Raw genomic sequence first — 13790 nt, forward strand, 5'->3', positions numbered from 1 at the left:
ACGGGATTAAACATATTTGTTTTTTGTCTTTGTAGACTTTGAGGAGTCAAGTGGAACCCTTCAACACTGGACATGTTTCCAGGGGGACCGTTTTACCGTGGGACCGTTTGGAGGGACGTCGGCCAGCAATGTTTGCTACACCGCAGTGGGATGGAGTTCGGTTGACAAACAGACAGTGACAAACTGCGTATATTCAACATTTGGTGTATCCGGCTGAAAGACAACCGTCTCCTTTGGGAGCGTCAACCCGACAAGCATGGCGGATAATATGGTAAGGAAAAGTAGTTTTTGCGCTCTGCTAACGTCGGCTAGCCTGTTAGCCAAAGCAGGAGTGATGAGGCAGCACAATTAGCATGCGAGCTAATGCTACCTACAAAGTGGGCCTGCTAACTAACTCAATTCAAAATGATTTGTTTTGCCAAAGACAGCGAGTCACAAACCTGCTGAAAAACACTCCGATAATATTTAGTCGTCTCATGGAGTTAGTAAGCGAAAAAGTGCCATTTGGTGAATAAAAAGACTTGATGGTGCCAGTTGATTAAAAGTGTTACGTTGACGAAGAATTCATTTATTTTCTTATATTCACTTTCCGCAGTCAAATTGCTCATCAAAGTAGTGACGTAGTCAACATGAACGTTTTTGCACTGTCATGGTTGCCTTATAGCAGTGGTTTTCAACCACTGTGCCGCGGCACACTAGTGTCGTGAGATACAGTCTGGTGTGCCGTGGGAGATTGTCATTTCACCTAATTGGGTTAAAAATATTTTTTGCTAACCAGTAGTTATAATCCGCTAATAATGTGTTGTTGTTGAGTGTCGGTGCTGTCTAGAGCTCGGCAGAGTAACCGTGTAATACTCTTCCATATCAGTAGGTGGCAGCAGGTAGCTAATTGCTTTGTAGATGTCGGAAACATCTACAAAGCAATTAGCTACCTGCTGTCGGGAACAGGGCAGCACGGTGTCAGAGGGGTTAGTGCGCTGCCTTCTCAATACGAAGGTCCTGAGTAGTCCTGAGTTCAATCCCGGGCTCGGGGTCTTTCTGTGTGGAGTTTGCATGTTCTCCCCGTGACTGCGTGGGTTCCCTCCGGGTACTCCGGCTTCCTCCCACCTCCAAAAGACATGCACCTGGGGATAGGTTGATTGGCAACACTAAATTGGCCCTAGTGTGTTAATGTGAGTGTGAATGTTGTCTGTCTATCTGTGTTGGCCCTGTGATGAGGTGGCGACTTGTCCAGGGTGTACCCCGCCTTCCGCCCGATTGTAGCTGAGATAGGCTCCAGCGACCCCGTAGGGAATAAGCGGTAGAAAATGGATGGATGGATGGATGGATATCGGGAACATGGTTTGTCGTGATCACAGTATACAGGCGACAGCGGGAGGCAAAGTGCAGGTAAAAAGGTATCCAACGCTTAAAGCTAAAATAAACAAAAGGCAAGTGCCGCTAAGAAAAGACATTGAAGCTTAGGGATGGCTATGCAAAATTAAACTAAAACTGAACTTGCTGCAAAGTAAACAAAAACAGAATGCTGGACGACAGCAAAGACTTACAGCGCGTGGAGCAGACGGCGTCCACAAAGTACATCCGTACACGACATGCCAATCAACAATGTCCCCACAAAGAAGGATAGCGTCCGCACAACCTAAATAGTTTTGATTGCCAAAACAAAGCAGGTGTGGGGAATAGCGTTCAAGGAAGACATGCAACTGCAACAGGAAAATACCAACAAAGCAGGAAAAGCCACCGAAATTCTCCCTGTATACAAACTGCTGCACCTCCAGTCACCAATCCGTAAAACTGCTCAAGTTTGCGGCTGACACCACCCTCATCGGGCTCATCTCGAATGGCGATGAGTCCGCCTACAGGAGAGAGGTGGACCTGGTGCAGCCTCAACAACCTGGAGCTGAACGCCCAGAAAACAGTGGAGATGATCACGGACTTCAGGAAAGTCACAGCCCCACCATCCCCCCTCACCCTGATTGACTCTTCCACCCCTGTCCCCATTGTGGACTCCTTCCGTTTCTTGGGCACCACCATCACCCAGGACCTCAAGTGGGAGCAGACCATCAGCTCCCTCATCAAGAAGGCCCAGCAGAGGATGTACTTCCTGCGGCAGCTGAGGAAACTTAAGGTGGCGACCGAGATGCTGGTGCAGTTTTACTCAGCCATCATAGAGTCCATCCTGACCTCCTCCATCACAGTGTGGTTCCCCGGCGCCACAGTCCAGGATAAGAATAGACTGCAGCGCATCGTACGTGCTGCTGAGAAGGTGATTGGCTGCAAGCTCCCATCCCTCCAGGACTTGTTCTCCTCCAGGACCAGGAGGCGTGTGGGTCGGATCACAGCAGACTCTTCTCACCCTGGACACACACTATTCTCCCCTCTCCCCTCAGGCAGGAGACTACGCTCCATCCAGACCCACACCTCCCGCCACCTGAATAGTTTTTTCCCCTCGGCCATCAGGCAAATGAACAAGAACTCCTAACAGTAGCTCCTTGAATTCCTTCTAAGTCTATCTGATAGCTCAGTTACAGCTCTTTTTATTACCAAATATGTGTTTTATGTTGCACGATTGCACCAAGAAAAATTCCTAGTTTGTGAACCCGTTCTCAAACAATGGCAATAAAAACTATTCTGATTCTGAAATAGGAGCGCAAGACAAGAACTAAAACACGACACACAGAAAAAACGTCAAAAAGCTCAAAATAAGTCACAGCGTGATGTGACAGGTTGTGACAGTACACCTACTTTGAGACAAGAGTTATAGTGAAGCATGCTTGTTATGGTTTGAATTCATATCCAACAATTGCAAAAACAACTTTTTATTGTCAATATCGGCTGCTGAGTTTCATTTTTCAATGATTTCTGCTGGTGGTGTGCCTTGGGATTTTTTCAATGAAGAAAATGTGCTTGGTTCAGAAAAGGTTGAAAAACACTGCCTTAAAGCATACTTGCCAACCTTGAGACCTCAGAATTGTCGTCGTGGCCATGTCTCTTCTTCTGCTTTGTCTTCTGTTCTGATTGCTGCGCTTGACTTCCAGCTGTAACCGTTATTATTGTCCGGCCGGAAACGGCACCCAGTGATGGATGGTGTAGCAATATTGTTGTCCGGGTGGAAATCGGGAGGAATTCGTGAGAATGGTTACCCCGGGAGATTTTCGGGAGGGGCACTGAAATTCGGGACTCTCCCGGGAAAATCGGGAGTGTTGGCAAGTATGATTCTAACTCGTAAATTAAAGTCCGCTACAAGGGAGTCAATGAGAGGTCTTCTAAACCCCCCACCCTCTGCTGCACTGTTTGAGAAGCACTGCCTTAACGTCCATGGCAGGTGACAGGTGTGGTTATTGAACTGCACAGATGACCTTCTCATGTTTGTCTTTCAGATCATCAGGGTACAGTCCCCAGATGGGATGAAGAAAATTCCTTCTGCCAAGAGGGAGACTGCTGCTGCCTTTTTAAAGAAGGTAGTATTGATCAATCACATCATGTCCTTCCTAACAATAACCCAGAAGTCTGTGCTTGTGCTCAGAAAGAGCCATTTCCAAATAGATGACACACTAATCCACGGTGAAGTTTAGCATGGTTGTGCTCACTGTATAATATTGTGCGTGTTACCTCGCTGGTCCTGTGCAGTTGCTTCAAAGCTGCATGGCACAAAACGCATCAAATGGAGGAATATGCCATAATTGCACTTCTTGCTCGGAATACGCTTGTTTGCCCACCTTGTGCTCGAGGCTGAGTCGACAGCCGCTTAGCAAGACCTCACGTAAAACCTAATAGTCTTTTTTGAAATAATGAGGATCTGTGTGAAGTTGCCCTCCTTAGCATCGCAAATATTCAAATAACACGGCCATTTGTTTGTGTTGTAAACATTTTTGTTTTGAAGTAAAATACATTTTCTGACTATTGATGTCATCCACCTTGTCAAAATCCCTCTTAACTTGTCCCATTCGTTTGTGCTACTTTAATTTCTGACTATTATAGTTTTTATGTCATTGTTTTATTATTCCTAACCAGCCCCAAAACAAAAAACTGTAATAGTTAGACAAAATGATTTTGACAAGGTGAGGGGCCTGGTTATGAATAATAACACCATCATAACATAAACACAGAGAAAAAAAATTATAGAGCAAACTAATGGGACATGTTTGGATGACATCACTAGTCAGAAAACGTACTTTAGAATACCTTCAAAACTGTAACGGCACAAACAAAAATGTTTACAGCAAAAAAGAAGGTCAGTGCTATTTTGTGAATCTTTGGGCACCTTAACGATTCCATGTGATTCTTGGGGCGGTGATTGGGTCCACAATTGTTTCTCAATTCAAACCGTTTTTCGCAATGTATTATTTGTTGTAATAATTATAATGAAACAGGTTCCAGGTAAGAAAAGCTACTTCTGGGTGCATGGAGATGGCCTAAAAACGTCTTATTATTAATTAATTTGTTTAAGTTATTTACATTTATATGCACACGTAGATGCTGTATCGGTATAGATCCATTAAGAGTTTGAGCAGAAATATGTGGTATAGGAATTAACTATACACAAGAAGTAACACCTTTGTGACAAGAAAAAAACAAGAGTAATGTAAAAAAAAAAACATGGTATTTACTTTTTGATATCAAAATAAAACACAAAGCTGTTTAACTAATGAAGATAAAGTCTAATAAACAAGCTTTGTTCTTCTCTAACAACGCCCCCTAGTGGTTCAGTGCAACAGTTTGGCCAACAACATCAAAAACTGGAGTGACACCTCTCACATCGATTACACAATCTTCACGGCTCCAATTGGATGAGATGACAAAACATTTGAGCTAGTACTGATGTTATTTGAACACTGATACAGTTTGCAGTTAAATAAAGGAGTGAACATCCCAGTAAATACTCTATAAACAAGCTGTGACAACGTTCACGACACATCACCTGCTGCATGTTTCCTCACATCTTTAACTCTCAGTCACAGCAGCTGAGGGATTCTGTATTGAGAAAATAAAAGCAACATCAAATAGTTTTCTCCTTCGCTGTATACTTTTAGTGTGGGGACAAGTGTATCCAATTTTGTCCACGCCTGTCTCCATCTAAACACAGCAGTGCGCTCTTTAAACGCAGCGAGGGAAAATGACGTTAAACCAAGCGCTTGGCTCCGTTTAGTCCGAGGGGAAATCTTGTCCGCCATGGTTATCAAGCCAAACGACGCTAGTGCGCATGCACCTAACTTCCTGTTGCCTAAAATGCATTAATAAATGACGTTTTTTTCTGTAATTAAAAAATTATACGTATTGCTAATCATCTGGAATTTTATGGCAAATGATCATTATACCGTTTACTGTTACATCCCTCGTCCATTAACAAGTAAAAAGTCAAGGGCGGTCACGGCATGTTCTTGCTGCCGATGTTGGTCATTTTTTTAGGGCATTGTGGCAAGTGACGAGGGCGGTCGTGGCACTTGCCGTGGTTAAATTTGAGCCCTGCATATGATTTGATTTAGAATTGGGATGAAAAAGAACATAGCGATTTGGATGTGACAGGATTTTTTGTGCACTCTAATAAGGGGGGCCAACTTCACACAGGCTGTAAATGAAGGGGAGACTTCCCACAGCGCTGTGGCCCCGCAGCAGGTGTAGTCCAGGGTGAAAGCAGCCTTCATGTCCTTTCATGGCAGTTAGCAAGTGTTCCTACAAGCTCAACAGAAACATCTCCGTTAAAAAGCTAGACTTTATTTTGGCATTCCTAAGTCAGTCCTCACTCCTGGTCCGTCCACACAGGTGGGAAAAGAGTTTGGATTCAATTCAAACCGCTTCTCCATTTACCTGAACCGCGACAAAACGGGAGAGATCATATCCCAGAACAAAAGCCTGAGCCTGCTGAAGATCAAGTAAGTCAAGTAGAATAGAACTTGTACGGTCCAGTTAGTCTTCATGCTGCTGGTCTTTTGCAGGCATGGCGACATGCTCTATTTGTTCCCCTCGGGGTCACCGCCCTCCTCCGGGGAGACCATGGACACGGCCTCCCCGCACTCGTCTTCGTCGCTGCCGTCCACCTCCTCTTCCACGCCGTCCACTTCCTCTTTCTTGATGCCTCGCCCTCTGGCGGCGTCGCAGGTCCAGGAGGACGAGATTGACCAGTATCTGACCAAACAAGACGGAAAGATCTACAGGAACAAAGATGCTCAGCTGTGAGGAGAGGCGTGCGCCTATGTCACATATGAAGGCAAATGTCACATGACCTCTGAACTTTTCTCGTCACAGGTGTCACCATGGTGCCCTGGGTAAATGCGTGCACTGTGTACCGTTAGAGGTAAGACCCTTCTCCTTAGATTTGAAGATGTTATACACCCCTGATCTACTCCGCTCTAAATAACATGCGTGTGCAAACTATAAAATAGCGTGTACTGTTAGTCGGTGTGATCTACTAAGACTGCATGTTCAATTAAAAGGTGGTGCAATATTTAAATGAGGATTTTGCGTGTACGACATGCTGTCACCACGGAGATACTCATTTACTGCACATTCATGTTATCATGCTCCTCCTACCTGTGGCGTTTTGCCATGTTTTCAAACATGCAGCAGATAAATATTTAATATTCCAATCAGTCCTGCAGCGCATCTACAACAAAACCATCGGGTGATGCTGGTAATACCTGCGAGCGTGTGCGGGAATGTTCCAGATGCAAGAAAATACATACTGAAATACGTTTTTTTCATATAAATAAAAAAACTAAACAATAAAAGAAAGCCAGCAGACACCAAACACATTTTACTTAATCAGCCTATTAAGTCATGCATCAGCTATAAAATTATAAAATAATATTACTGATTAGGGCTGAATACCTTATTACCATAAAAGTGTTTTATATTGGTGGGTATCGATTATTATTGATATTTTTATAACCTATGAAAAACAAGGAGCAGGAGAAAAATATATGAAATGTAAACATTTCATATTGAAATAAGTTTTTTTCATATAAGTAAAAAAAAAAAAAAAAATTATTAAACAATAAAAGAAAGCCAGCAGACACCAAACACATTTGATTTAATCAGCCCCTTAAGTCATCCATCAGCTATAAAATTATAAAATAATATTACTGATTAGGGCTGAATACTTTATTACCATAGAAGTGTTTTAAATTGGGTATTGATTATTATTGATATTTTTATAACCTGTAGAAAACAAGGAGCAGGAGAAAAATACATGAAATGTAAAAAAATTTATTGGAAATGTAACTTCCTGTGATTATAATCCCTCAGCTATCAAGGCAGAAAAGAAATGTCAACACAAGCATGAAAACACTCAAACAATGTCAACAAAATATTGAAATCACATTGAACACTTAATAAGATCTTATATATTATGAATATGTACGAAATGCTCCGTAAAGTGTAAGAAAATAGTGTGAAAATGTAAACAAGAGAGAAAGCTGAGAAGAAGATCAGGCCCCAAGTGTCTGCATGCTCCCCTTGCAGCCTTTTGATGAAGACTACCTGAATCACCTGGACCCGCCAGTCAAGCACATGTCATTCCACGCCTACCTGCGCAAGCTGACTGGAGGAGCGGACAAGTAAGAACCTGACACGAGAGTTGAGTCAGGAAGGCACTCGTGTGCAGCGTACCTGACGCAGGTGTTGAATTTCAGAGGGAAGTTTGCCGCTCTTGAGAACATCAGCTGCAAGATCAAATCGGGCTGTGAGGGCCACCCTCCCTGGCCGGAGGGGATCTGCACCAAGTGCCAGCCCAGCGCCATCACGCTGAACAGACAGGTACCTCCGCGTGCCACCTGTCCAAGCAGTGCACAGTGCTCAGGTGTGCCCTTGTCCCCCAGAAATACAGACACGTGGACAACATCATGTTTGAGAACCACACCACAGCCGACCGCTTTCTGGACTTCTGGAGGAAGACGGGCAGCCAGCGGATGGGCTACCTGTACGGCAGGTACACGGAGCACAAAGACATCCCCCTGGGAATCCGAGCGGAAGTGGCCGCCATCTACGAGCCTCCCCAGGTGACGTGTTCCCCTCCTCCTCACTGAATGCGACTTGTTTGGATTCCACCTGATGGTGGTGTGTGTGGTTCAGAATGCCACCCAGAACAATCTGGAACTGCTGGACGACCCCAAAGCTGCTGCTGTGGACGAGATAGCTGCCAAGCTTGGCCTGCGCAAGGTTTGTGTCTTTCCTGTCGATTTTCATTTGTAACCTGATGGAGTCAACAAACTGATGACCTCCGTCTTTTGTGCAGGTGGGCTGGATCTTCACAGACCTGCTCTCTGAGGACACCAGGATAGGGACTGTGCGCTACACCAGAAACCTGGTACGACCTCCGCCAACTGGAAGACCTCCTTGTTGTTTCACCTCAGTCAGTTGTGTGTTGTTGTGTAGGACTCTCACTACCTGAGTGCAGAGGAGTGCATCACCGCAGGATACTTCCAAAACCAACATTCCAACCCCTGCAAACTCTCTCGAGACGGACATTTTGGCTCCAAGTTTGTGACGGTGGTGGCGACAGGTAAGGCGTAACCCTGCAGCGATGGCGGGCAGCACGTCACCTGCTGCTTCTGACACAGGCGGCCCGGACAACCAAGTGCACTTTGAGGGTTACCAGGTGTCCAACCAGTGCATGGCTCTGGTGAGGGACGAGTGTCTCCTGCCCTGCAAAGACGCTCCTGAACTGGGCTACGCTAAAGAGTCCAGTCCCGAGCAGTACGTCCCAGATGTCTTCTTCAAGGTAACGCGCACCATCAGACGCTCTGCTGCCGCTTGTGTGTGACTCACCTTCACCCTCCAAACAGGACAATGACAAATTTGGAAATGACATCACGCTCCTGGCGCGGCCTCTTCCCGTGGAGTATCTCATCATAGACGTGAGTTCCTTCTTTGCACACCCTTAAAGACCTTCAGGTTGGACTTCTCCTCTTGTCCTTCACAGATAACAACAACCTTCCCCAAGGACCCCCAGTACACCTTCAGCTCCACACAGCGCTTCCCCATCGAGAACCGAGAGATCCTGGGAGAGACGCAAGTATGGAAATGGAATCTTTAGTTCCTGGAACTTTAGGTTCCTGGAACTTTGGGTGGAAAAGGGCCTTCTCTGATTCTAATCTACATTCAACTAGGGTTGTATGATATACCGGTACTAGTATAGTACCGCGATACTAATGAATCATATTCGGTACTATACTGCCTCTAAAAAGTAGGAGCATGTTCGGCAGCGCACACACACAGAGTACTTTAAAAGCAGACACGGTGTGTAGACAGAAAAGGGAGCACAGACGCATTTTGGCGTAAAAAGTAAAGATAAAGGTGAAGTTATAACACTGAAACACCCTCAGGAAGAGGTGCTTTAAGACATGGCTAGCTAGCTAGCGGCTAATATCCATCCGCAGTTGGCAGTGTTTTAGCTACTTCTAAATCACTAATCCTGGCCTACATGGCAACAAATAAAGTATGTTTCTTACAAGTATCATTATCACTTGAGGACAAGGAATAGCTAAACATGCTTCACTACACCATAGCTCACCAGCTTCACAATGTAAACAAATGCCATGGGTGGATTTACACCTGACATCCACTGTAATGATACCAAGTACAGGAGCGTAACTAGTCGATACTACTATGATTATATCAATATTTTTATCGTCACAAATTATATTTCCCTTTTTTTCAAATTCATATTATGTTTCTAAACTCAGGAGTGCACTTTTGTGCATGATGTCACTAAGATGACATATCAAAACAACACTAAAGTGCACTTTTTGTACAGAACGCCATTACAATAGTTTAAAACAAATAAAGTGCACTTTTGTGCATGATGTCACACAAGATACTTCAAAAACTGTATAATAAAAATGAGCTGCATAATAGGAAATCAAATAGTTTATGTCCTTCGCTATGTGGTAGGTTCCTGCGGACGTTATCTCCTTCTGTTGTTGACTATTTTTTGTTGATGTGGGAATGGAAGACGCCAGGCTCAATTGGGTCAGTGTTGGTTGCTTAGGCATTTTGTGGGTGTGGCACCGGGCGGAGATGTTGACATGCAGCGTTTCAAGCACTCCTTATTCTCTAGCGGGGGACTTTTCAAATGATGCTACAAATTAGTAGTAATGCTACTTTTTGTAGCATTGCTTTTGCTTGGCCCGCATCCAAGTAATTGATTATACTGTATTTAAATTGCGCTTTTGCCAGTGACTCAAAACATGTGACACTGACAATTAATTACATTGTCACCAAACTGAACGGCTTTTAAAGACCACAGTTTTGCCTTTGTTTTTCATTTGTAGCAATCAAACAGCAACAATCGTTGTACTCACAGTTCTCATTCAACTCCCACTTACCACTCCCATGCTGCCCTGGCCCCCGCGTCAGCTGCTATTTGACACAGGTCCCCAAATAGCTGTCCAGAATATGCCTGTGATAAGATTCTTAGATGTTGCAGCTCGAGAATCAGCATGTAGCATTTGTGTCAACAAGGTGAAAATACATCTGAAACCATTCAGGGCGTTTCAAAGTGTAAAATACCATCCGCCTTGAACACTTTTATTTTGAAAGTTAACCTGATCATTCATTTTTTTTGTGCGTGACTTCCTGTCCCACACTAGCAAAAAAAGTAACTGTACGTATATTTAGGGAAGGGCTGTGGTTGGAAAGTGACAGGTTGACTAGAATGCGCCTGGTGGAAATAGTTACTTCTTCAGATGTGTGCTGGTTAATACAACCAATGACAACATTTAAGCTGGAAGTGCAAGCAAAATAAACATGGCGGACGCATACAAAGAAATTAGTAAACATTACTGTTGGCAAATCTCAACAGCTCCTTTTGAAATGTTTTTATATGTCTTCACTTGGTTTGAAATCAGATGTTCTGCACTTCTTGGTAAATTTGCCTATCATTGACAATCCTTATCTACACGTTTCTTTTTTATGCATTCTAACTCATAAAATATGGCAAGTAGGAGGTGGCTAACAATGAAGCGAATGTGAGTCCATTAATTGATTTAACGTGGACCCCGACTTAAACAAGTTGAAAAACTTATTCGGGTGTTACCATTTAGTGGTCAATTGTACGGCATATGTTCTGTACTGTGCAATCTACTAATAAAAGTTTCAATCAATCAATCAATCAAAAACATTATTCCGCCCATAAAGCCCTCTAAAACATCCAAAAAGTGCCAACAAGACTCCATTTACACGTCGTGACCTGAATGCTAGCCTGGTATTAGTGATATTGTTATTGTAATCGCTAACCCAGACAAACTACTTCTAGCAGCCCTATGTTTACAGAGAACTAACTAGCTTGTGCTGCTATATTGACATATTGAGCTGCTGCATGGCCTCTGAGTTGGTGAAAGTTAATTCTAGATGATAAATTATGTCTCACCTGGATAGTAGAAGGTTGTGGACATAAACCCACAAGTTGGTCAACATTGACATCCAACTTAGACCCGGAGATGGCCAGAATACACAAAAAGATGCTCGTTTGCACTTTTTTTAACCCTTCGTGAGGATAGTGATGAATTGTTGATGTAAAGGGGAAGATATAAGCATCCCATCAGTCTTTATCCCAGTGATGGTTTTATTATGTATATCTTGTTTAGCACTAAGCAATACTGCTACATGATGTTTAGTGAAAACTTGTAGATCATCCTCCTTATATTCAGGCTCAAAAATATGTTTCTGGATCATCATTTGTCCCAAAGTAGTCTTTGTTGTCGCTCATCAAGTCTGCCATGATTAGTAGTCTTCTTGTTGTTGAAGGGCAAAGTGAACGTTGTGAGAAATGATGCCTAAAATGCATAAAACATGTAAGTTTCATATAGAATGTTGATGGATGTTTTAGAGTGCTTTGTAGGCGGAATAGCGTGACTCTCCTTACCTCCATTGTTAGCTGACTTTGGCTATTTAGAATGCAACAAAAAGAAAGATGTGTTCTACCCGCGGCATGAAAAGAGTCTGGTGTTGATCCCGGTGCGTCTGTCCTCAGGACTTCCACAGCTTGGCCACATATCTCTCCCAGTGCACCTCCAGCTCATTCCTGGACATAGTGTCAGACTTCCACCTGCTCCTCTTCCTGGTCACCAACGACATCATGCCTCTGAGAGTGAGTGCCGTGTTCTCCGTGAGCCGCGTTGTCACGACGACCACCCTGCCTAACCCCTCATTGTCTTGGCAGGACAGCATCGGACTGCTGCTGGATGCTGTCAAGACCTCCGACGAGGATCTGGCCCAGACGTGGAAGAAGTCGGAGCAGTGGGCCACCGTGGAGCAGCTGTGTGGTAAGCACTCATTCTCCTTGCTCAGACGTGGTCCAGGTCTTACTCATGAGGGTCTCTGCTTTCTCTCCAGGTACAATCGGGGGGCAACCCGCTGGACCTCTGGGTTTTGACTCCATAGGAGACTCCTCCGCCCCTCCCTCCTCCTCCGCCATGTGGTCCTGCCCCCACTGCACCTTCATGAACCAGCCTGGCACCGAGCACTGTGACATGTGCCGGCTGCCCCGCAGCTAAAGCCCCGCCCCTTAACCACCATGACATCACCTTGTCAGACCGCTGTGATGGGGACGCTCTCCTTTACATCATATCTATGACGTAATGTTTGTGTCCCGTCACGACGGGGGGGTGACTGCACTTTTGGCCCGTGGCCCCGCCCCCTCTGTTCTCTAATAAAGGATGGCTGTCACTCAGGACAACAGCAAAGACTCACCGCCCGCATCTTTTCAAATCTTTTAGTACAATCATTGGCCCCGCCCCCAAACATACCCTCTACTTTCGGTTAGAAATATGTAGCTTCGTTCTCTCACTTTTTCAGAAGAGAGGTGCTTTTGAGAACTGGTGCTCGCCACTTCCTGTCCTGACACGGTCCTCATTTCCCAAATTTTCTTGAAAGCATCGCAAGGAACCACAAAGTCGGTAAAGAAAGCGTCTTGTCGGCCGCACCTCCACGCCAGCAGAGGGCAGACTTGAGATAAGAGGCTGACTTCCCTTGACGCGCCTCTGTGGTGTAGCCATGAAGTGATATTTATGAAAGGTGTGCTATTACAGTTGACATGCTTGCCGTGAGAAGCTCTTTTTAGTTGCGATTATTAGCGTGTGTTTGCTGACTTTTGAGGGAGGGAGTCCGTGCTTGATGTCACACTAACGGGGCCACGGCGACCTCCTTTTGTACCGTTTGCTGAGCAAACCTCCTCTGGAGCCCCGCAGGTCCTGGCGTACCTCCTGTGATGACTCGCCTTTGACAAAATTAAAAAAAAGCAGGAATTCTACGAGCTCACGTCCGAGTCTGCTTTGTTCCCCCTGGACTTGCGGGTGAGTCCTGACAACATGTGCTCTCATTGCAGCGTCGTCATGGGCCACTAACGCACGCCAGATGAGAAGGTTCACATTTATGAGGGCTGGGGGGCCAAACATCAGGAGCACACCTGCTGTCTTTCTCCTCACCTCACGGAAACATTGTTGGGCATCGCTTCACCAACACCGTGGATCCTAGCTCTCCTCCACAAACACCATCTCCACATCCAGAGAAGCAACAAAGTAACCACGAGAGCTGACTCCATCCTAGGCTGCCCACCAGCTCTCGGCCAATTTCCAGTCCTCACGGCAGTATATTGGGCAATGGTCTTCAGTGTGTTCTGAGAGTCCTCCCATCTGTACGGCCACAGCTTCTGGGAACGCAGGGAGTAACAATCACAATTAGGGTCACTAGTTTCTACTTCTTTTTCCTGAAATGTTCCGTAATATCAGTAATGACAACATTGTTAAGTCCCCGAAATGAGCCTATTATTGTCGCATTATGACAATGACAAT

General features: G+C 44.9%; 1 protein-coding gene across 1 annotated transcript; it reads left to right on the forward strand.

Annotated features, from left to right (window-relative positions):
* Positions 1-66: 66 nt before the first annotated feature.
* nploc4 (NPL4 homolog, ubiquitin recognition factor) lies at positions 67-13262 on the forward strand. The gene is made up of 17 exons (XM_062030663.1): positions 67-271; positions 3381-3461; positions 5764-5873; positions 5937-6173; positions 6247-6295; positions 7462-7556; positions 7632-7755; positions 7818-7997; positions 8071-8157; positions 8234-8305; positions 8374-8500; positions 8559-8719; positions 8784-8855; positions 8921-9013; positions 11972-12088; positions 12161-12263; positions 12334-13262. Exons 1-17 carry the CDS (start codon positions 257-259, stop codon positions 12492-12494), a joined length of 1884 nt encoding a protein of 627 aa, XP_061886647.1. The 5' UTR covers positions 67-256; the 3' UTR covers positions 12495-13262.
* Positions 13263-13790: the final 528 nt, after the last annotated feature.

This window comes from Entelurus aequoreus, linkage group LG21, assembly GCF_033978785.1.
Source record: "Entelurus aequoreus isolate RoL-2023_Sb linkage group LG21, RoL_Eaeq_v1.1, whole genome shotgun sequence".
NCBI lineage: Eukaryota > Metazoa > Chordata > Actinopteri > Syngnathiformes > Syngnathidae > Entelurus > Entelurus aequoreus.

Bases quoted from the DNA above. Each gene is read 5' to 3' on its own strand.
- nploc4 (XM_062030663.1), top strand. The intron at 8,306-8,373 runs GTACGACCTCCG...GTTGTTGTGTAG, and splicing joins TGCGCTACACCAGAAACCTG to GACTCTCACTACCTGAGTGC. The intron at 12,264-12,333 runs GTAAGCACTCAT...CTTTCTCTCCAG, and splicing joins CACCGTGGAGCAGCTGTGTG to GTACAATCGGGGGGCAACCC.